General features: G+C 51.2%; 1 protein-coding gene across 4 annotated transcripts in view; it reads left to right on the top strand.

Annotated features, from left to right (window-relative positions):
* Nucleotides 1-23,649, top strand: part of PARP3 (poly(ADP-ribose) polymerase family member 3) — a 73,864-nt gene continuing 50,215 nt past the window's right edge. For 2 of the 4 annotated variants that reach the window (XR_012247822.1, XM_073645114.1), the window contains exons 1-8: nucleotides 1-161; nucleotides 18,256-18,484; nucleotides 18,660-18,794; nucleotides 19,592-19,789; nucleotides 20,622-20,748; nucleotides 20,821-21,044; nucleotides 22,211-22,369; nucleotides 22,750-22,836. Coding sequence is in view for 3 of the 4 variants with exons in the window: in XM_073645114.1 (XP_073501215.1) it covers nucleotides 18,257-18,484; nucleotides 18,660-18,794; nucleotides 19,592-19,789; nucleotides 20,622-20,748; nucleotides 20,821-21,044; nucleotides 22,211-22,369; nucleotides 22,750-22,836 (1,158 nt within the window). In the remaining variant the exon portion in view is untranslated. Of the gene's footprint in view, nucleotides 162-943; nucleotides 1,071-17,388; nucleotides 17,503-18,255; nucleotides 18,485-18,659; nucleotides 18,795-19,591; nucleotides 19,790-20,621; nucleotides 20,749-20,820; nucleotides 21,045-22,210; nucleotides 22,370-22,749; nucleotides 22,837-23,649 lie in introns of those variants that run through there. The other 2 variants (XM_073645115.1, XM_073645116.1) reach the window with 2 other exon arrangements.

The raw sequence follows: 23,649 nt of genomic DNA, 5'->3' as shown, positions 1-23,649 counted from the left end.
CAGTAGGAGGAGAGCCGGCTGAGGGCGGGACACCGCGCGGGGAGGAGGAGTGTGGACGAGGCCAGGCTTGCTGTGACTTGTCCTGTACGCAGTCTTGAGTCCACAGGCTTTTAGTGACGCTGTCCTTGCACGCGAGACCCCCCCCCCCCACCTGTCAGCAGGTAAGTGACATAGACTCTGTGTATGGGGGCTATAGGGGGCGTCTCCGCAGAGCTGCACCTCTTACTTGCAGGATGTTTACAAGACACAACATTGTATATCTGAACTTTTCCATCCAGTGTGGAACTACAAGTCCCAGCCTATCCTGCCTGCTCTGTGTGACCAAGGGTGCACTAAGAACGGTTAGCCGCAGATAAAGGCTACCCATGATCACCATGGAGGTATACGGGGCATCCTGGGACTTGTAGTTCTCCAGCTGTAATATGGTAGTCCAGGGGGCTCCTGCCCCCCCCAGAGGTTCCTCTAGATCTGTTGTTGTGGGACCCCCTCCCTGGGGCGAGCTCGGCATCACATGGGCTGACGTTGTGGGTTTATTTGGAAACTTTCCAGATTCTGTTCACCTGACTCATCGCAGCCCAAGATCCTGTTATACATGATATCTGATAGCAGCGGCGGGGGGCTGACGGGCGAGGGGGCTTCACAGCACCGTGCCCACCTTATCCTCGTAGGTGTCGTTACCTGGATGCGGCCATCGCTGGGGAAGAGCTATAACTAAGGATGTGGCTGCAGTCCTATGTGTGTATATGTGTATATATATATAATGGCAGAAGTATTGTGAACCCATGTGGAGCACTATATCGGAATATGACACGTTGTTAGAGGTTGTGTAATGCCCTGCCCCCGCCGTCACCATTATCACCTTGAGATATATATATATATATATTTATATAAAATATAGGATTATCTGCAGACAAAGGTTCAGGCTGACAGGTGAGTTGGGAGTGGCGGGCGGTCATGTGACCCGGCGGTTGAGCGGCGGCAGGTGCAGCGCTGGGAGCTGTCACTATGTCACTATGCAGAAGAGGCTAAAGGTTCGCCTGACAAGTCTCATTAACTCTCTGCTGGACGAGGTAATGTGGGGGAGGAGGAGGTCACCTGCAGATCCCCCCGCAGATCACATGACAGTGAGACAACAAGTCTTACCGCCCATAGGGAGAACCCGCCCGGTCTCTTCTTATCTGGGGCTTGTTGGCATTTGGGCCCTTAGTACAGATCTAGGGGCTCCCGGGGGACCCAGACTGAGTATAATGATCGTCTGCTCTCGCAGTTGCTCCACAAATTGACAGGACTTTTATTTGCATTATTTCAAATTGAAGTTTGGGGTCCGGTTCCATGTAAACTGTCAGTCATGTTCAGCAGCAGATGATTGAGCCGAGTTCACTATGACAACTCCTCCTGGCAGAGACTCTCATAGTGACACTGCTCTTACAGTAAAGAATCCTTCCTATGTTGGTGTAAAGACCAAAATTCATCTGCAGTAAAGCGGTCAGCAAACTTCTCACAGGGCATGCTGGGAATTGTAGTTTCACAGCTGCAATGCCACAGGATGATGAGCCCTCTAGATGTAGCGGACGCCCCCTTTAACACAGTCCTGACTTTGCAGTTTTGACTGTTATTATTAGTATTGCTATTTCTTAGGTTTCCAAGACAACAACTTGTAAGCATTCAGTCTACATGCTGCTGATTGGCTCCGGGCGTCAGTCACTACATGCGTCAGTCACCGGAAGCGGCTGATTGGCTCCGGGCGTCAGTCACCAGAAGCGGCTGATTTGGCTCCGGGCGTCAGTCACCAGAAGCGGCTGATTTGGCTCCGGGCGTCAGTCGCTACAGAAGTCTCACTGCCCCCCACCCTTCCCGTTTATGTTACTCTGCCATTCAGTACAATCCATGCAGAGAGTATAACTACCATCATTGTGCTGCTGTCAGTTCAGGTCCATCACCAGTGATCCCCTAGTAGAGACTGATGGGTTAATTTTCCATGAAGATGGTGGATTGTGAGCTTCTGTGCTCAGGGAGGGCCACATTGTCTACATTAACATTAGCTCCATAGTCAGATGTCAAATCCAACATTTTATAAAAAAAATCTTTTATTTCTTCTTTTGCAGTTTTGACATTTTAATCCATTGCGTTCTGGAAACCATCAACAAGCAGGTCCTTACTGCTGCTGATAGCCCTGATTGTACCACTAGATACTGTGCATTACGTACCCCACAGCTCTGATTAACAGACGTGATTATCGAGTCCTTGTACGGGGCAGATAATTAGCGACAAATGTGACCCCGACCCACTGACATCAGGACTAATAACATCGATCGATCCAGGGCTGTGGGGTCGGTAAGCCAAACCTGCGACTCCGACTCCTCAATATCCCTTACACCGACTCCACGACGCCGACTCACACATATATTGCTTATATTTAAGTGAAAAATTCATTGTAGTACAATGTGAACATCAGACATTTGATCATTTTTATGATACAATAAGTGAGATATTTAGATAGAACATAATATATATTTATTGGAATACAACTTTAGAACACAAAAAACTGTAATAAATTGTAAATATGTAATATTGATTTTTATATATATATAACACTATGTAATAAACTATGTAAGTGGCAAAAAAAACAGTTTTCAACAAAAACATACTAAATAACATTTGTTGAGAAAAGGAGTACCGCACAGCAGAAATTTTTTTGCATACAAATAACAATGTTTTATTGAAATAAAACACACAATATAGCTAAGTTACATACAAGGAGGTAGTGCCGGATGGTGTAACGCATCACGGTAGGATAGATAAAATCTGTAAATTCATAATATGAAGAGGTGACACAATTGCACAATGCCCATAAAGGCCACACTATAAGTCTTAGATTGTAAACCAATCAACATCAGAGCAACGTGCTAGGGTCACAATACATGCCATAAATGCCCCAAAATATTAATGGAAAGATCCACCCTCCCCTATAGCCACATAAGAGGTGAAAGTGATAGTCACATAGCGAGTACTAGAAATGATAGCTCATGGCTCACACAGACCCACATATCCAAAACTAGAAGTGGCATAAGGAGAGGTAACCTCCCTAAGAAACACCACTGGTCACAAGGGGACCATAGAAGTGAGGAGAAGGGTTGCCCAACGCACGTTTCGCAGCGTCCCAAGCCGCTTTCTCAAGGGCAAAGAGTGTAAGTGAATAACATTTGTGCAGTGTATGAATTTGGTCTGAGAAATACTATCGCCTCCATCAGATCCTCCTCCATAGATGACCTCAAATCTGACCTAATAATTTTAAGGCTGGAGAACATCCTCTACACTAACTTGGGTTTGTGGCAAAGCCGTAACCACATGGGCAACATCTCTAACAATTTCCGGGTATAAAGGAATTGCCTCGTGCACAGTCAGTTTTGATGAACGGTTGAATTTTTCTATTTCTTTGAGAGCAAATGAAACATTTTGCTGAAATCTGGTCAATCTGCTATAGGAGACGGAGTGAAATCTTTTTCCTTGCGGCGACGCTTTGCCTGCCCCATGTCATCCAAATACTTGTCAAAGTCAAACTCCTCATCTGATGAGGATGAAGCTATGGCAGCAGTGGCACTGTCAGGACCCGAGTCCTCCTGCGCCTGGCAGTCCTCCTGTAGACCTCTCATCCTAACGGCTGCCTCAGTCAGAGCTTCTTTTCCTTTAGTAAGCTGTTGATCATCCAGCAGTATACGATGACTCAGGTCCACATAAACAGCTGCCAGAAAATTTTTATTTTCCACTAGCTGTGTCTCTCTCCATTTCATTGAAGCGGAAATACCATCTGCGATTAAACCTCCTCTTTGGGACAGGCAAAATAGCAAGTTCTTCCACTCCCTTATGAAAATGCCAGGAGTTAAATCCTCAGCTTGTATTTCTTTAGTCACTGTAAATGGGTGATTAAGCGATTCCTTCAATTCAGCCACCTGTGTCCATTGACCTTCATTTAGGGTTTCCCTGAGGGTTCGCCATATCTATAAGAAACAGTTATAGTTCAAGCAATCGCTCAATCATTAAATAAGTGCTGCCCCACCGAGGGGCTTGATCCACAATTGCCCCTTTCCCAGCACGTTTCTTCAAGATGGAATCAATTTTAGGGGTTCTGGCGGCAATAGCCAATTTCCTCACTTTTCCAATCAGATTTCCAGCAGGTCCCTCCTGCAGACTATCTCTTATTGCCAGCTGCAGAGCATGTGATGAATAGGAAAGAGGTGTGAAGCAGCTTCAACAAGATCATCTATTTCTAAAGTATCATTTTGCTGTTCTTCTGTAGTAATATCTGTTTGTTCCTCAGTTACATGAGCAGCACTGTGGCTTCCATCTCCAACATACTGAATCCTACATTTTCTTCTAGCTGTTGTTCATTCCTCTCATTCATCAGTGTAATTTGTACTTATGTCTGAAGCATTGTCCGTTACAATAGCAAGAACCTGTTCTTTTTTGAGTTCCGTAATCTTGCAGAACTTTTTCCGCCTGGAGAACCTCTCTGGTGTGATCAGCTTTTCTATCTTTTACTGCCGATGTCTCAGTAACAATTTCTTTGTTGTCACAAACATATCGAACATTGATGGCCAAATAGTTCACTCTGTGACGTGTCCATTTTAAGAAACATGAAGCGTCTTTTGAGAGTCTTTTTAAGATCTTCCTTTTGTTTAAGGGCTTCTTCAATCACTAATTTTCTAATACTTTCTCTTTCCAGAGAAACACCAAGTTTGCAGCTATTTCTCCATTAAGAGCTGTAAAAGCTGGTGGTGCAAATAATGATAATGGTACAGCGTCCTTCACAACAAGCTGGATGAGATGTCTTTTAAACATATCTGCTGTCATCAGGGGTGGATTAAGAGTAGCAAGCGCCCCGGGCAGTTTATAAGGCGTGCCCCCCCCTCCACACACACCTGATTTATCACGTGACATGTCACATGATCCCCTGTGATAGATCATGTGATAGTTCACGGGAAATTAATTTGGCACAATATTAATTATAATATTTTTTTTGAGGCTGTGTGCCTGCTATGCGTTTTTTAAGCGTTTCTGCAGCAGCAATTCCGCTGCAGAAACGCTTAAAAAACGCTTGGTAGAAGGCCTGCCATGTCCCCCAATGATAATCCGCATGTGCTGTGTACATGCTTCGGAAATTTCCGCTGCGGATTATAATTGCGGAAAAATCTGCAGCACTACCAATTATTTTGCAGAAGCGCGGCGTTTTCGCCGCCATTGACTTGCATTGGAACGTGTGGAATCCACATCACTGTATATGTAGATGCAGAATCCATGCGTTTCAATGTGCGGATGGTACCCGGGTGTGGAGGACAGGAGACTCTCCCCCGGACCCGGGTACCATAGAACCTGTAAAAAAAGAATAAAATAAAAAATAAATATTTTACTTACCTTCTGATGGCCCCCGGTGTCTTTATCCGATGCATCCTGGCTGCCGGCAGCTCGCGATGGTCTGAAAAGGACCTGCCATGACGTCATTTAGTCATGTGACGGGTCACCCGACCGCTGACGTCGGCAGGCCATCAGAAGGTAGGTATATATTTTTTACCATTCTTTCGGTCACACTATATATGCCGGTTACATGGATTTATAGTGTGACCAAGTTGTCAAGCACTTTCCAAGTGATGCTAAAATCACAACCCGCATGTGGAAATGCAAGTGAAGAACGCTTCACATCCGTATGTCCCTGGCAGGAAAAACGCATGTACAATCCGCATGTACAATCCGCATGTACAATCCGCATGCGTTTTTTCTGCCAGGGAGATGCAGAAACGCTCAAAAAAAATCCGGAACATTTCTGTATCGTGGGCACATAGCCTGACATTCATTGTATGACTCAATATTGAGCACACGTAGCCATCTATACACAGCAGGAGGCCGCACGTAGCTATCTATACACAGCGGGAGGTCGCACGTAGCCATCTATACACGGCGGGAGGCCGCACGGTGCCATCTATACACAACGGGAGGCCGCACGTAGCCATCTATACACAACGGGATGCCGCACGTAGCCATCTATACACAGCGGGAGGCCGCACGTAGCCATCTATACACAGCGGGAGGCCGCACGTAGCCATCTATACACAGCGGGAGGCCGCACGGCGCCATCTATACACAGCGGGAGGCCGCACGGCGCCATCTATACACAGCGGGAGGCCGCACGGCGCCATCTATACACAGCGGGAGGCCGCACGGCGCCATCTATACACAGCGGGAGGCCGCACGGCGCCATCTATACACAGCGGGAGGGCGCACGGCGCCATCTATACACAGCGGGAGGCCGCACGGCGCCATCTATACACAGCGGGAGGCCGCACGTAGCCATCTATACACAGCGGGAGGCCGCACGTAGCCATCTATACACAGCGGGAGGCCGCACGTAGCCATCTATACACAGCGGGAGGCCGCACGTAGCCATCTATACACAGCGGGAGGCCGCACGTAGCCATCTATACACAACGGGAGGCCGCACGTAGCCATCTATACACAACGGGAGGCCGCACGTAGCCATCTATACACAACGGGAGGCCGCACGTAGCCATCTATACACAACGGGAGGCCGCACGTAGCCATCTATACACAACGGGAGGCCGCACGTAGCCATCTATACACAACGGGAGGCCGCACGTAGCCATCTATACACAACGGGAGGCCGCACGTAGCCATCTATACACAACGGGAGGCCGCACGTAGCCATCTATACACAACGGGAGGCCGCACGTAGCCATCTATACACAACGGGAGGCCGCACGTAGCCATCTATACACAACGGGAGGCCGCACGTAGCAATCTATACACAACGGGAGGCCGCACGGCGCCATCTATACACAGCGGGAGGCCGCACGGCGCCATCTATACACAGCGGGAGGCCGCACGGCGCCATCTATACACAGCGGGAGGCCGCACGGCGCCATCTATACACAGCGGGAGGCCGCACGGCGCCATCTATACACAGCGGGAGGCCGCACGGCGCCATCTATACACAGCGGGAGGCCTCACGGCGCCATCTATACACAGGGGGAGGCCGCACGGTGCCCCCCCCAGAGACAGCAGGAGGCCGCACTTCGCCATCTATACTCAGCAGGAGGCCGCACTTCACCATCTATTTCCAGCAGGAGGCCGCACTTCGCCATCTATACTCAGCAGGAGGCCGCACTTCGCCATCTATACTCAGCAGGAGGCCGCACTTCGCCATCTATACACAGCAGGAGGCCGCACGGCGCCATCTATACACAGCAGGAGGCCGCACGGCGCCATCTGTGCACAGCAGGGGGCCGCACGGCGCCATCTATGCACAGCAGGGGGCCGCACGGCGCCATCTATGCACAGCAGGGGGCCGCACGGCGCCATCTCTGCACGGCAGGGGGCCGCACGGCGCCATCTATGCATAGTGGGAGGCCGCACGGCGCCTCCCCCCCCAGAGACAGCAGGAGACCGCACGGCGCCAACTATACTCAGCAGGAGGCCGCATGCAGTCACGCATGCAGTCACGCACACACACAAACATATACAGACATATACATACACGCATAAACACATTTGAAACACAAAAATACATATAAACAGACATCACACAATATCTGCCTACACACACACACACACACACACACACACACACACACACACACACACACACACAGACAGACTCTCCATCCCCCGGCTCCATTCCTCCTGCCTTCTCTGACTTCTCCGTTGCAGCAGTGCAGGCCGGTCGCACACTGCGTGACGTCACAGCTAGGAGACACGGCCACGCACAGGGCATTGTCTCCTAGCAGTGACGCGGCCGGGCCAGCACAGGGAAGTTAACTGCTGCAGTGCTGGCCCGGCCGATGAAGAAGTAGCGGCGGCCGCTGCTCGGGGAGCGGTCTGGGGCCCCCCTCCCGCCACTGCTACCGGTATGTGCCGCGGCGGCCCGCACATATAATGAGGGCAATCCGGCATTAGACACCCCGCCCGGAGCCGCGGGCCCCCTGCAGGCTCGGGGCCCCGGGTTGTAGCCCGGATTGCCCTCATTATAATCCGCCTATGGCTGTCATTGTTACAGTAACTTTGTCACTTACAAAATATCTTGTTAATGATGTTTGAGATGCTCTTTCCTCCTCCTTTGCCTGGCGGGAGGTGCTGGGCTCTAGTTTCTTGGTGCTGGGCTCTGGTTTCTTGGTGCTGGGCTCTGGTTTCTAGGTCCTGGGCTCTGGTTTCTAGGTGCTGGGCTCTGGTTTCTTGGTGCTGGGCTCTGGTTTCTTGGTGCTGGGCTCTGGTTTCTTGGTGCTGGGCTCTGGTTTCTTGGTGCTGGGCTCTGGTTTCTTGGTGCTGGGCTCTGGTTTCTAGGTGCTGGGCGCAGGTTTCTAGGTGCTGGGCGCAGGTTTCTAGGTGCTGGGCTCTGGCTTCTTGGCGCTGGGCTCTGGCTTCTTGGCGCTGGGCTCTGGCGTCTTGGCGCTGGGCTCTGGCGTCTTGGCGCTGGGCTCTGGCTTCTTGGCGCTGGGCTCTGGCTTCTTGGCGCTGGGCTCTGGTTTCTTGGCGCTGGCCTCTGGTTTCTTGGCGCTGGCCTCTGGTTTCTAGGCGCTGGCCTCTGGTTTCTAGGCGCTGGCCTCTGGTTTCTAGGCGCTGGCCTCTGGTTTCTAGGCGCTGGCCTCTGGTTTCTAGGCGCTGGCCTCTGGTTTCTAGGCGCTGGGCCCTGGTTTCTAGGCGCTGGGCCCTGGTTTCTAGGCGCTGGGCCCTGGTTTCTAGGCGCTGGGCCCTGGTTTCTAGGCGCTGGGCCCTGGTTTCTAGGCGCTGGGCCCTGGTTTCTAGGCGCTGGGCCCTGGTTTCTAGGCGCTGGGCTCTGGTTTCTAGGCGCTGGGCTCTGGTTTCTAGGCGCTGGGCCCTGGTTTCTAGGCGCTGGGCCCTGGTTTCTAGGCGCTGGGCCCTGGTTTCTAGGCGCTGGGCCCTGGTTTCTAGGCGCTGGGCCCTGGTTTCTAGGCGCTGGGCCCTGGTTTCTAGGCGCTGGGCTCTGGTTTCTAGGCGCTGGGCCCTGGTTTCTAGGCGCTGGGCTCTGGTTTCTAGGCGCTGGGCTCTGGTTTCTAGGCGCTGGGCTCTGGCTTCTTGGTGCTGGGCTCTGGCTTCTTGGTGCTGGGTGCAGGTTTCTAGGTGCTGGGCTCTAGCTTCTTGGTGCTGGGCTCTGGCTTCTTGGTGCTGGGCTCTGGCTTCTTGGTGCTGGGCTCTGGCTTCTTGGTGCTGGGCTCTGTTTTTTGGTGCTGGGCTCTGTTTTTTGGTGCTGGGCTCTGGTTTCTAGGCGCTGGGCTCTGGTTTCTAGGCGCTGGGCTCTGGTTTCTTGGCGCTGGGCTCTGGTTTCTTGGCGCTGGGCTCTGGTTTCTAGGCGCTGGGCCCTGGTTTCTAGGCGCTGGGCCCTGGTTTCTAGGCGCTGGGCTCTGGTTTCTAGGCGCTGGGCCCTGGTTTCTAGGCTCTGGGCCCTGGTTTCTAGGCGCTGGGCTCTGGTTTCTAGGCGCTGGGCTCTGGTTTCTAGGCGCTGGGCTCTGGTTTCTAGGCGCTGGGCTCTGGTTTCTAGGCGCTGGGCCCTGGTTTCTAGGCGCTGGGCCCTGGTTTCTAGGCGCTGGGCTCTGGTTTCTAGGCGCTGGGCCCTGGTTTCTAGGCTCTGGGCTCTGGTTTCTAGGCGCTGGGCCCTGGTTTCTAGGCGCTGGGCCCTGGTTTCTAGGCTCTGGGCTCTGGTTTCTAGGCTCTGGGCTCTGGTTTCTAGGCTCTGGGCCCTGGTTTCTAGGTGCTGGGCCCTGGTTTCTAGGCGCTGGGCCCTGGTTTCTAGGCGCTGGGCCCTGGTTTCTAGGCGCTGGGCCCTGGTTTCTAGGCGCTGGGCCCTGGTTTCTAGGCGCTGGGCCCTGGTTTCTAGGCGCTGGGCTCTGGTTTCTAGGCGCTGGGCTCTGGTTTCTAGGCGCTGGGCTCTGGTTTCTAGGCGCTGGGCTCTGGTTTCTAGGCGCTGGGCCCTGGTTTCTAGGCGCTGGGCTCTGGTTTCTAGGCGCTGGGCTCTGGTTTCTAGGCGCTGTGCCCTGGTTTCTAGGCGCTGTGCCCTGGTTTCTAGGCGCTGGGCTCTGGTTTCTAGGCGCTGGGCTCTGGTTTCTAGGCGCTGGGCCCTGGTTTCTAGGCGCTGGGCTCTGGTTTCTAGGCGCTGGGCCCTGGTTTCTAGGCGCTGGGCCCTGGTTTCTAGGCGCTGGGCCCTGGTTTCTAGGCGCTGGGCTCTGGTTTCTAGGCTCTAGTTTCTAGGCGCTGGGCCCTGGTTTCTAGGCGCTGGGCCCTGGTTTTCTAGGCGCTGGGCCCTGGTTTCTAGGCGCTGGGCTCTGGTTTCTAGGCGCTGGGCCCTGGTTTCTAGGCTCTGGGCCCTGGTTTCTAGGCGCTGGGCCCTGGTTTCTAGGCGCTGGGCTCTGGTTTCTAGGCTCTGGGCCCTGGTTTCTAGGCTCTGGGCCCTGGTTTCTAGGCTCTGGGCCCTGGTTTCTAGGCTCTGGGCCCTGGTTTCTAGGCGCTGGGCTCTGGTTTCTAGGCGCTGGGCTCTGGTTTCTAGGCGCTGGGCTCTGGTTTCTAGGCGCTGGGCTCTGGTTTCTAGGCGCTGGGCCCTGGTTTCTAGGCGCTGGGCCCTGGTTTCTAGGCGCTGGGCTCTGGTTTCTAGGCGCTGGGCTCTGGTTTCTAGGCGCTGGGCTCTGGTTTCTAGGCGCTGGGCTCTGGTTTCTTGGTGCTGCTGTTATCTTTCTCAGTCACAGCTTTGAAAACTTCTGGGTGGAAGCGTTGTAAATGTCTTTTTAGATTGGAAGCTCTTGTAGGAACATTTGTATCACTGCCTGAGTATGCACTGATTTTTGGCATCCCAGCATTTGTTTTCCTCTGGGTCACTTGTCATACATTAGTAAACAATGGTGCAGCGGTCTCAGGGAGCGCCAAAGGAATACTGGACAATTTAGTAGATGTCAACCGACTTTTATTCTTCCTCCAATACCACTGCCACAACGCGTTTCAACGGTCTAAGACCCCACCTGATGAAGACGGCTTAGACCGTTGAAACGCGTTGTGGCAGTGGTATTGGAGGAAGAATAAAAGTCGGTTGACATCTACTAAATTGTCCAGTATTCCTTTGGCGCTCCCTGAGACCGCTGCACCATTGTTTACTTGTGAGATATCTCCATGCGGAGCTAAAGCGGCAGGAGCGGCCTGGTCTATTTGGATGTTTGAGGACCTGCGGTATCCAACCACCGGGTTAAACTACTGAGGACCTGCGGTGACGTGGTATCTGGTCCAGCAGGATCGTGTGACCACTTGAGGAGCACGGAGTTGCGAGGCAAACACCGACAGGACGGTACTACAAATAGAGGTGACCCGGAGCCTCATTAATTACACGCTTAATCTTGGTTGTGTAGACGTACACAACCTTCACAGGTGAGTGTACTGGCACTTTTTAAATTCAGCAAATAGCCCTGTGAGTCTACACATGTGCCCTTTCTTTTCTTTTCACTTGTCATACATTGACACACAAAATATTTTTCATCTTGAGTCACTGTGAAATGCTCAAGTACCGCTGACTTCATGGGGAGCTTCTTAGACATTTTGTAATCATGTCAATTCACTCTCAAAATAATTTTGTCTTATAAAATAAAATAATGTATATTATAATTCCAGCAAGAACAGGGAACCATGTACAGTGGGGAAAATAAGAATTTGATACACTGACAATTTTGCAAGTTTTCCCACCTACAAAGAATGGAGAGGTCTGTAATTGTACACTTTACCTGTGAGAGAGACTAAAAAAAAATTCAGAAAATCACATTGTATGATTTAAATAATATGCATTTTATTGCATGCAATACATATTTGATACAATAGAAAAACAGAACTTAGTATTATGAAGAGGGGAGGAGGGAGGGAGCAAGTTTGTTGTGTATCGTACTCCAGGAACAAAGAAACTGATAACAGAGCTAATAACTTGATGTTTGGGCTTCTATATCTATACAAGTCCTCATCAATCCTGTTGCTGTATTTTCCCTGTATATTGTATGTACCGTATATTCCGGCGTATAAGACGACCCCCCTACTTTCCTGTTAAAATATAGAGTTTAGGATATATTCACCGTATAAGACTACCCCTTTTCCAACGCATACCAAACACCGGTAAAAATTTTAAAAAAACAGATTTGAATTTAACATGGTCCTTTTTTAATTTAAATTCTTATGACATGCAGGTATATAGCAGGAAAATTGTCACTCATAAACATAAGGCATACAACAACAACATTACTATCATCCATTTTCAGCAGCGGCATACACCGGTACCCGACAATTTACAACAGAAAGAATAGAGCTTCACACATAGATTAGATAGATAGAAATATGTCAGTCACATATATAATAAGTACAGTGACAGTGTTGGTTACTGTACTTGTCATTTAGTGTAAAGGATTTATTAAAAAAATATTAGTGTTTTCGTGCACCGTCTCTTTAAAAAAGCCGGCCGGCAATTCAGCAGCGGTACCCGACAATTTAGAATAGAAGGAATAGAGAATCACACATAGATTAGATAGATAGAAACATGTCAGTCACATATATACGAAGTACAGTGATAGTGTTGGTTACTGTACTTGTCATTTAGTGTTAAAATAAAGGATTTATTTAAAAAAAAATTGGCGTGGGGTTCCCCTTAATTTTAGTCTCTAGCGGAGGTTAAGCAGACGGTTGGGGCAGATGTTTGAAGCCTGGGAAGGGGGTAATACCCACGGAGCTTCCCAGACTACTAATATCAGCCCCCAGCTGAATACCTAGCCTTTACTAGCTATTAAATTGGGGGACCCCAAAAAAAATTATGTGGGGTCTCCCCTATTTTAATAGCTAGCAAAGGCTAGGCAGACAGCTGGGGCTGATATTAATAGCCCAGGAAGGGTGCCATGAATATTGCCCCCCTCCCAGGCTAGAAACACCAGCCGTCAGCCGCCCCAGAAATGGCGCATCCATAGGATGCGCCAATTCTGGCACTTAGCCTCGCTCTTCCACGCTGCCCTGGTGCGGTGGCAGGGGGTAATAGGGCTGGGGTTCATGTCAGCGCAAGCCCAGGTTAGTAATGATGGGCGTCTATAAGACACCCCCATTACTAACCTACAAAGTGTTAAAAAGAAAAAACACACTACACCCAGAAAAAAATAATTTATTTGAAATAAACCACACCATTTTATTTAATTCTTAGTTTACTAAAAAAAAAATAGTTACCTGTCCACGTTCCTGCGCTGATCTCCCATGCACAGCTGTCACATCTGGAGATGGTGACAGCTGTCATGGCTGCTGTAAGCTCACACTGCCGGGAACACGTCCGCTCCTGGCAGCGGGAGCCACTGACTGAGGTCACCGGAGTGCATTCAGTCAGCGCTGCTCCGGAGACCCCCTTTACGGCACTGCTGTACCGTGGGAATTTCTCACGATACAGCAGGGCCGTAAAGGAGCTGACCGGAGCAGCGCTGCCTGAACTCCGGTGAACCCGCTTATGCAGTGACGGGGCTGCTTTACGGCCCCGTCATTCTAGCGGCGGCAGCGGTTCAGAGCGGTCACATTCTATGTGGCTGCTCTGAACTGGAGATCATCGTGGGACACTCGTGGACTACTACGGAGGGGTAAGGATAAGGTTGTGGTTTATTATTTTATATTTTATTACAGGAGATCGATGGCTTCGGGGAATTAGGTGTCTAGGTGAGTATAGGTGTAGTTTTTTATTTTTTACTTTATTTTAGGTGGCGATCGGCGGGGACAGGTAATGTATGAACTAATTTATTGTAGGCAACCACTGGCCACCAATGACATGTATTTAACATTTATTGGGGACACGGTAGGGCAATTTATATAGCAGGGTCAGTCTGATGGGAACTACTGCTCCCATCGAGCTGATCCTGCTGGCAGGAGTGGACGGGGGACAGACATAGGCCGAGGGGAATAGTAGTGTCACATCGGCCTATGTCTGCCTGCACGCACACACCCGCACACATCGCACAGACACCGCGCACACCCGCACACATCGCACAGACACATCGCACAGACACCGCGCACACTCGCACACACTCGCAGACATCTCACAGACACCGCACACACCCGCAGACATCGCACAGACACCGCACACACCCCCAGACATCGCACAGACACCGCGCACACCCGCACACACTCGCAGACATCGCACAGACACATCGCACAGACACCGCGCACACACTCGCAGACATCTCACAGACACCGCACACACTCGCAGACACACGCACAGACACCCGCACACACCAATCATGACGGGTCTGGGAGGTGAGGCTGACCTGTGAGACCGTGGGAAAGTTCATGTGAGTTCATGCAATGCAGTCAAGCATGAACTCACATGAACCCTCTGAGGGCACCGCGGCGACTTCAAATGAACAGCTGATCGGCATCACCTGATACCTCAGCTGTTCATTTGAAATAACCGGCGGGAAAGCGCAGCACAGAACGGGAAAGCCGGCGGTGAAGTCTTTTCACTGCCGGCTTCCCCGCCCGGGTCCTTCGCTCCCCGCTCCTTTGTGCTGCACTCCCCGCCCGGTCCTAACTTACGATTGGGATTGGAGGTGGCGAGGGGAGCGGAGGATCGGGGTGGGAGGCTGCGGGGAAGCAGTATGGGGCTGTGTGATTGTTTAAAAGCCGGCGGCTTTTTACCGCCCGCCGGCTTTTAAACAATCAGGAGAATTCTCCCACGCTGGGATGGCATTCTGATGACAGGCTGGTTCTTAGCTGAGCTCTACCATCTAGCGTGTCATCCTTCAGAGACACTGCAGAGCGCAGGCATTATGGGAACTTCCGATTCCGGTATTCGATATTGTAAAAGTATCGGAATTAAGTATCGGAATTCCGATACCGCGAATATCGGCCGATACCCGATATTACAGTATCGGAATGCTCAACACTACTTGTCACAGAAGCGATGCGAACTTCCCAGCTCCGGACACAGCGCAGCGCTTCTGTGACAAGTGAAAGCTGTCGGCACAGAAGCCCTGCGCTGTGTCCGGAGCTGGGAAGACACTGCGATGTGTCAGAAAAGTTCGCTAGGTTCTGTCTGTCTCCGCTGCTGGGAATACGCTGCGCTGTGTCCCAGGCCTGAGAAGACACAGCGCAGTGATGTGTCAGTTTCAGCACAGAAGCGCTGACTGTCTGGACCTACCGCCGCCGTATTTTAACTCCCTCCACCTTATATTAACTCCCACATGGCAGGGATACGGCCACGGCAGCTTATTAACACCCCCAGAGTATCCCCGCATGTCAATTTCTGAAAGTTCAAAAACATTACCGGCGTATAAGACGACCCCAGACTAGACAGAAGATTTTTCAGTCTTCAAAAGTCGTCTTATACGCCGGAATATACGGTATATTGTATAGAAGCTAGCTTCCATAAAGTATATGAGCTCAAAGAAAAAAAAACAAAATAGCATCAAGCATACAGAGAGAACATACAGTATACTGGACTATTGATTTATGCACCGTTTATTGAAAGTTTAAATATGCTTTAAGAAGTAATTACCTTAATCTTGTTATCCTGTTCACTCTAGCAGTTCTGAGATGAGTGCAGGCCTTCCTTCTTTCTGAGTGTGGTTACTTTTTACCCTGGTCTGTAGAGGAGCTTCACTGGTGCTGGAGACAGTGCAGCACTGACTTATCTCAGCTAAGACAAAGCCTAGATCCTCAGGCTGTATTCACACCATGGGCGTAGCCAGGATCAAAACTAAGGGGGGGGGGGGGGGGCAGAACCTCATACTGTTCCGCAGAACCTCATACTGCACACCTCAGCTGCTGCAGAACCTCATACTGCACACCCCTACACTTGAAAATAAAGCCTGCACCTTAAGAAGATGTGGTGAATGCAGTCTATTTATTCCAACTATCAATTGATGTTGATATGTTACTGAAGATGAGCAATGCCTTTCCTGGGCGTCCTTTTTGGGCAGCTACGAGGTGTACCTGACTGGTGATAAAAAAAAAAAAGGAGTGTTAGTCTGTGTGCTACCCGGCTTTCATTCTTTTTGGTACAGATAAGATATGTATAGACAGATATGGATAAATGGATGGATGGATAGATAGATAGATAAATAGATAAAGTCATAGAGGGATAGATAGATAGATAGATGGAGGGATGGATAGGTAAATAGAGGGATGGAGAGAGAGAGATAGATACATATATGGATAAATATATGGATAGATAGATAGATGATAGATAGCCATATGGATGGATAGATGGAGGGATAGATGAAAGGATAGATAGATAGATAAAGTCATAGATAGACCGATGGAGGGATGGATGGAGGAATAGATTAATAGAGGGATGGAGAGATAGATAGATACAGGGATGGATGGATAAATATATGGATAGATAGATGATAGATAGCCATATGGATGGATAGACGGAGGGATAGATGAAAGGATGGATAGATAGATAATATAGATAAAGTCATAGATAGATAGTGGGATAGATGGAGGAATATATAGATTAATAGAGGGATGGATAGATGGAGAGATAGATAGATACAGGGATGGATGGATAAATATATGGATAGATTGATGATAGATAGCCATATGGAGGGATAGATGAAGGGATAGATGAAAGGAAGGATAGATAGATAGATAGATAAAGTCATAGAGGGATAGATAGATACTGGGATATATGGATAGATAGATGATAGATAGCCATATGGAGGGATAGATGAAGGGATAGATGAAAGGATAGATAGATAGATAGATAAAGTCATAGAGGGATAGATAGATACAGGGATGGATGGATAAATATATGGATGGATAGATGGAGGGAGAGATGAAAGGATGGATACATAGATAATATAGATAAAGTCATAGATAGATAGATGGAGGGATAGATAGTGGGATAGATGGAGGAATATATAGATTAATAGAGGGATGGATAGGTAAATAGAAGGATGGATAGATGGAGAGATAGATACAGGGATGGATGGATGGATAAATATATGGATAGATAGATGGAGGGATAGATGAAAGGATGGATAGATAAGATAGATAGATAAAGTGATAGATGGAGGGATGGATAGGTAAATAGAGGGATGGCGAGATAGATAGATACAGGGATGGATGGATGGATAAATATATGGATAGATGGAGGGATGGATAGATAGATGATTACATGGAGGGATAGATAGAGTATGATAGACAGATAACAGCTACAGACAGCAAATAGTACATTGCACGTATTGTTCACACATTGTACAGAGAGCACATAATAATCACCTACAATATTAGCATTAGTTACCTTCCTGTGACAGAGATGAGCAGTAGTACTTTCACTTTCTCCAGCTCGGGGCCCAGGAATCGGATCCTGTGCAGGGCAGGCACCCCTCCCCCTCCTCTCTCTGGTGAAGACAGCAGAAGACAGGACAGAGGAGGGGAGATTGCCCCCTGCAGTCTGCAGCCGGTGCAGGACGGGAGCACCGCAGCATACAAGTGAGTTTTGATAGGTGCGTGCCCCTGCTTCTAGGGGTGGGGGGCAGCTGCCCCTCGCTGGCTATGGCAATGATTCACACACAGCTTTTTTGCGGATCTGTTTTTTGCAGTAAAATGCAGTGTCTCTGGGCATCCCAGCAAAGTCAATGGGCTTCAAGATATGACATTCAGGCGCATCGTTTTGTGAGGATCCTCACAATGAATAAGCATGTCAGTTTGTGCGGCGTTTTTCTAATCTGCTTTTGCTATTGAAAACATTATCTATGAGCTCAAAAACCTTTCAGGTGATGCGGTTTTTTTAAAAAACTGATCTGCTTTTGCAGCTGAAAAACGTATCCTCAAAAAACGCTGTGTGTGAATGTAGCCTTAGATCAGGAATAGGACAGCCATTTATAGGACATTTCATAACTTTCCCAAATTCCTATGAAAAAATATTCCCCACAAACTGCATTAAACTACTGCACCCAATTTTTTATGTATTTTCGGAGTCGGTCCATTTTATACCGACTCCACGACTCGGACTCCGCAGCCCTGGATCGATCGGTCAGCAGCCGCTTACTGATGGTTTCCAGTGTGTTCTATCTTTGCTGCATAGAAACCAATGTAAAAGGTAACGATGTATCACCAGGATGTGACAATCGCTGACCGCTCAGAGGATGACCGTACTTAAAGGGGAAGCGTCACTCTGAATCGTCAGCGGAGGATACGTTACAATGGACGTAATATTAACACAATCTTTCCTTGTGGTCACAGAATGGCTCCAAAGAGAAGAGCAGCGTCTCAGGCCAAAGGCTCCGGCTCCAGCAAAGGGAAGAAAGCCAAGGTGAAGGAGGAGATCAAGGACGAGGAGCAGGAGGCGGCCATCCAGGCCCCGGACCGCTTCCAGAGCGCCGTCCAAGCTCTTAAAGCTGCAACGACCGTGAAAAAAGGGAAGGCGAAAATAGACTCTGCGTGTTCAGTGAGCGGACAAGGCAACATGGAGGTGAGTAACAGGCGGCAGCCCGGGCTGGGCACTGATCTGTACTGCGGCCTAAGGAGGTGAGATCGGAGTTCAGCTCCGGGGGTGGTGATAGGGTGATGCGGGTGCAGGGGGTGAACGGGAATTGGACATTAAGGGTCTTTTCTCTACGATCATCGTCTTGTCTTTGTGTCACCAGGTCTACGAGGACTACGATTGTATGCTCAACCAGACCAACATCGGGCACAACAACAACAAGTTCTACGTCATCCAACTGCTCCACAGCACGGACAGCAAGAAAACGTACTACTGCTGGAACCGCTGGGGCCGGGTGGTAAGTGAGGGCACGCAACATTTCTACTCTCCGGAGCTGCACTCACAATTCTGCTGGGTTCCTGTTGGCTCTCTGGCTGCAGTTCTTCAGAACTCGCTGCTTTCTGCTTCTGAATCAGAGTAAAAATCTGAATAATTTACTCACATTGCCTTTACTTGCATATTGTGTGCTTTTCCAATCACATCCAGAGCTGCATTCACAATTCTGCTGGCTCTCAGGCTGCAGTTCTTCATAGCTCACTGTTCTCCCTTTTGGTTTAGTGGCAATAAAATCTGAATAATTTATCCATATTGTCTTTAGTTTTATAATGACTTCCCTTCTAGATACATTCAGAGCTGCATTCACAATTCTGCCAGTTCCCTGTTGGCTCTCAGGCTGCAGTTCTTCAGAGTTCGCTGCTTTTTCCTTCTGGTTCAGTGTAAAAAGCTGAATAATTTACCCATACTGCCTCTAGTAACATATTGTGTGCTCTCATCCAGAGCTGCACTCACAATTCTGCTGGGTTCCCGTTCGCTCTCCAGCTGCAGAGATCAGGCCTCGTTGGGGTTCACTGACGAGATGGTTGTATCTCACATTCCCAGGATTCTGATATAGGAAAATAACCTCCAGTGTGAACAGAGCAGAAAGCCTCGGGCTGACACTCTTCTTACTGAATGGCCCGGGTTCTGGGAGGGGAGACATGATGACCTGGACCCCTATAGGACCCCGCCTCACTTTGGGCGATGGGCTTTTCCTGTAATGACCCCCACCACCACTGTGTGGCACCCGCTGATGTTCCAGGCTGTTGTGTCCTGCAGGGCGAGGTCGGCCAGTCCAAGTTGACCTTTTTCTCTGATGTGAACGCTGCCACAAAAGACTTTGAGAAGAAGTTTAAGGATAAAACGAAAAACAACTGGTCGGACAGAGAGAAGTTCACTCCACATCCGGGAAAGTACACGATGATCGAGGTGGAGCACGACGATGATGAAGAAGGAGGCGGCGAGGCCGTGGTGAAGGTGAGCGAGAAAGCAGAGCCCAACCACCAGCTATGGTCGGTCCACTCCCAGGCTGTGTCATGGTCATGGGTGGAAATGACCGTGACCATTCTGTCATAATGTCCCCTCCCCCCATTCTGGTATAATGGTCCCCCCCTCCCCCTCTATCCTGGTATAATGTCATGTTCCTCTCCGATCCTTGGATAATGGTGCCCCACCTTCATCCTGGTATAATGGTGCCCCCACCCTTCATCCTGGTATAATGGTTCCCCTCCCCCTCATCCTGGTATAATGTCCCCCGCCCTTCCCCCATCCTGGTGTAATGTCTGTCCGTCCCCATCCCAGTATAACATCATGTTCCTCCCCAATCCTGGTATAATGTCCCTTTCCCCTCCCCCATCCTAGTGTAAGGTCTGTCCGTCCCCATCCTAGTATAATGTCATGCTCCTCCCCAATCCTGGTATAATGTCCCCCCGCCCTTCCCCCATCCTGGTGTAATGTCTGTCCGTCCCCATCCTAGTATAATGTCATGTTCCTCCCCAATCCTGGTATAATGTCCCCCCGCCCTTCCCCCATCCTGGTGTAATGTCTGTCCGTCCCCATCCTAGTATAGCGTCATGTTCCTCCCCAATCCTGGTATAATGTCCCCCGCCCCTCCCCAATCCTGGTATAATATCCTGATCCACGTGCGCTGACACACATCCAGGTGATATTGGCGTCAGCGCCCCCTCCTGGTCGTGGTTGCTCCCTCTGTGATTGTCACGCCCCGGCCGAGCAGCTCACGTCTTCCACCTCATCCAATCAGAAGTGATGAGATCCCGAATATTCAGCGCTTCCCCTCTTCTCCCCACAGGTGGACTCTGTGGACGGAGCGTGTAAGAAGGTGCGACCCTGCTCTCTGGACAAGCCCACCCAAGACCTGGTGTCCCTGATATTCAGCAGCGACATGTTTAAGGACGCCATGCAGACCATGAACCTAGGTACCTGTGTGTGACCGAGCCGTGGGGGGCCGGGGGGGCCGGCGTCGGCTTCACGTCAGGTCTCTGTTTCAGACATAAAGAAGATGCCATTGGGGAAGCTGAGTAAAGCGCAAATAGCGAAGGGGTTCGATGCCCTAGAAGATCTCCAGGCCGCGCTGGACCAGAAGGCGGGAAAGGCGAAGCTGAGCGAGCTGTCCTCCCGCTTCTACACCATCATCCCCCACAACTTCGGGCGCCAGACACCCCCCGTCATCAGCAGCCTGGAGGTGCTACAAGCCAAGAAGGACATGCTGCTGGTACGTCGTCTAATAGAGGGGGTCTGTCCTAGACGCCCCCATATTCTGTAATGGGGTAACTGGGTGTGGGGTAGTGGGGGTCTAGTGTCATCTCCCCTGGTGTGGGGTAGCGGGGATCCGGTGTCATCTCCCCTGGTCGGGGTAGCGGGGGTCCGGTGTGGGGTAGCGAGGGTCTGGTGTAATCTCTCCTGGTGTGGGGTAGCAGGTGTCCAGTGTGATCTCCCCTGGTGTGGGGTAGCGGGGGTCCTGTGTGGTCTCCCCTTGTGTAGCAGGGGGTCTGGTATAATCTTTGGTGTGGAGCAGCTTTCTGTCCCCTGGTGTGGGGTAGCGGGGGTCCGGTGTGGGATAGCGAGGGTCTGGTGTAATCTCTCCTGGTGTGGGGTAGTGGGGGTCCGGCGTGGTCTCCCTGGTGTATGGTAGCAGGGGTCCACTGTAATTTCCTCTATTTTGGGGTAGCTGGGGTCAGGCATAATAATTTTCCCTGGTGTGGGGTAGTGGGGGTCCGGTGTGGTCTCGCCTGGTGTAAGGTAGCTGGGGTCCGCTGTAATTTTTTCTGGTGTCGGGGAGCGGGGGTCCAGTATAATCTCCCCTGGTGTGGGGTAGTGGGGGTCCGGTGTGATCTCCCCTGGTGTAAGGTAGCTGGGGTCCGCTGTAATTTCCTCTGGTGTAGCGTAGGTCCAGTGTTATCTTCCCTGCTGTAGGGTAGCGGGGGTGCGATGTAATCTCTCCTGGTGTGGGGTAGTGGGGGTCTGGTGTGATCTCCCCTGGTGTAAGGTAGCTGGGGTCCGCTGTAATTTCCTCTGGTGTAGCGTAGGTCCAGTGTGATCTCCCCTGGTGTAGCGAGGGTCCAGTGTTATCTTCCCTGCTGCAGGGTAGCGGGGGTGCGATGTAATCTCTCCTGGTGTGGGGTAGTGGGGGTCCGGTGTGGTCTCCCCTGGTGTAAGGTAGCTGGGGTCCGCTATAATTTCCTCCGGTGTGGGGTAGCGGGGGTCCAGTATAATCTCCCCTGGTGTGGGGTAGTGGGGGTCCGGTGTGGTCTCCCTTGGTGTAGCGAGGGGTCTGGTATAATCTTTGGTGCAGAGCAGCTTTCTGTCCTCCCTGTAGCCCCCCAGGTTCGCTCCCCCCATTGCTCGGTGTCAGTCCTTCCTTCTGGTTCCCTCCGTCAGGTCCTTGCAGACATTGAGCTCGCGCAGACCCTCCAGGCAGACAAAGTGAAGCAGGAGCAGGAGGCCGCGCTCAGCGAGGTCCCGCACCCCCTGGACGTAGATTATCAGCTCCTCAAGTGTCAGCTCAGCGTCGTGGACCCAAAGAACGAAGAATACAAGGTAATCCTGCGATAAAGAGCCCCGAACACGGCCAATAGTCAACAGGTAATCCTGCTTGTATTACTAATACACGGTGGCGAAAAAAAAACAGAGCTGCAGTGTAGAGCATGGGGGAGGATCAGACAGGCTTAGACTGCGATATCCCATGCAGCTAAGCTGATAATGGCTTTATTGTGCTGAAGTAGAGCTGCAGTGTAAAGCAGGAGGTGCAATACAGACTCCAGTATTCAGTGCAACCACACAGTCATTGATCAGAGCTGCAGTGTAAAGCAGGTGGCAGAGCGTTTCAGACTCCAATAGCAAGACCTGCATCCGCAGCCATTTATCCCGCTGGGTCACCCGGAGGCAGTGACGCTTTATCTGAGGGTCTTGTGTTGCAGGTGATCGACACTTATGTGAAGCACACGGGGTCTTCCTACCATCAGCTGAAGATCAAGAATGTCTGGCGCGTGGACCGGGAGGCTGAGGTCGGTCACAAATCACAGGGTTATTCCTGCAGCTTTTCTACGGATTTCTGGAGTAAAACTCCTTAAAATGTTACAAAACGTGCGCAACTCGGGTTCCACGTAAACGGTGACGTCTGATGATTGTGAGCAAATGCCGGCGAGTTACAAAGGGCGAACCTCGGACAGAAGAAGTGACGTAAATGACAACCGAATTGTGCCCCCCCCCCCGGTGACATTTCAGCGCACCGTAGCTGTCGGGTGGCGGAGGCGCACTCCGTAGCTGTCGGGTGGCGGAGGCGCGCTCCGTAGCTGTCGGGCGGCGGAGGCGCGCTCCGTAGCTGTCGGGCGGCGGAGGCGCGCTCCGTAGCTGTCGGGCGGCGGAGGCGCGCTCCGTAGCTGTCGGGTGGCGGAGGCGCGCTCCGTAGCTGTCGGGTGGCGGAGGCGCGCTCCGTAGCTGTCGGGCGGCGGAGGCGCGCTCCGTAGCTGTCGGGTGGCGGAGGCGCGCTCCGTAGCTGTCGGGTGGCGGAGGCGCGCTCCGTAGCTGTCGGGTGGCGGAGGCGCGCTCCGTAGCTGTCGGGTGGCGGAGGCGCGCTCCGTAGCTGTCGGGGGGCGGAGGCGCGCTCTGTAGCTGTCGGGCGGCGGAGGCGCGCTCCGTAGCTGTCGGGTGGCGGAGGCGCGCTCCGTAGCTGTCGGGCGGCGGAGGCGCGCTCCGTAGCTGTCGGGCGGCGGAGGCGCGCTCCGTAGCTGTCGGGTGGCGGAGGCGCGCTCCGTAGCTGTCGGGTGGCGGAGGCGCGCGCCGTAGCTGCCTGATATATTATTGTCTCAGTCTTTGTG

Source organism: Phyllobates terribilis, unplaced genomic scaffold (assembly GCF_046119375.1).
Source record: "Phyllobates terribilis strain yellow unplaced genomic scaffold, ASM4611937v1 Scaffold_8__6_contigs__length_399053987, whole genome shotgun sequence".
Classification (NCBI taxonomy): Eukaryota; Metazoa; Chordata; class Amphibia; order Anura; family Dendrobatidae; genus Phyllobates; species Phyllobates terribilis.
Note: the sequence above shows the minus strand (reverse complement) of the source record. Positions and strands in the feature narration are given on the sequence as shown.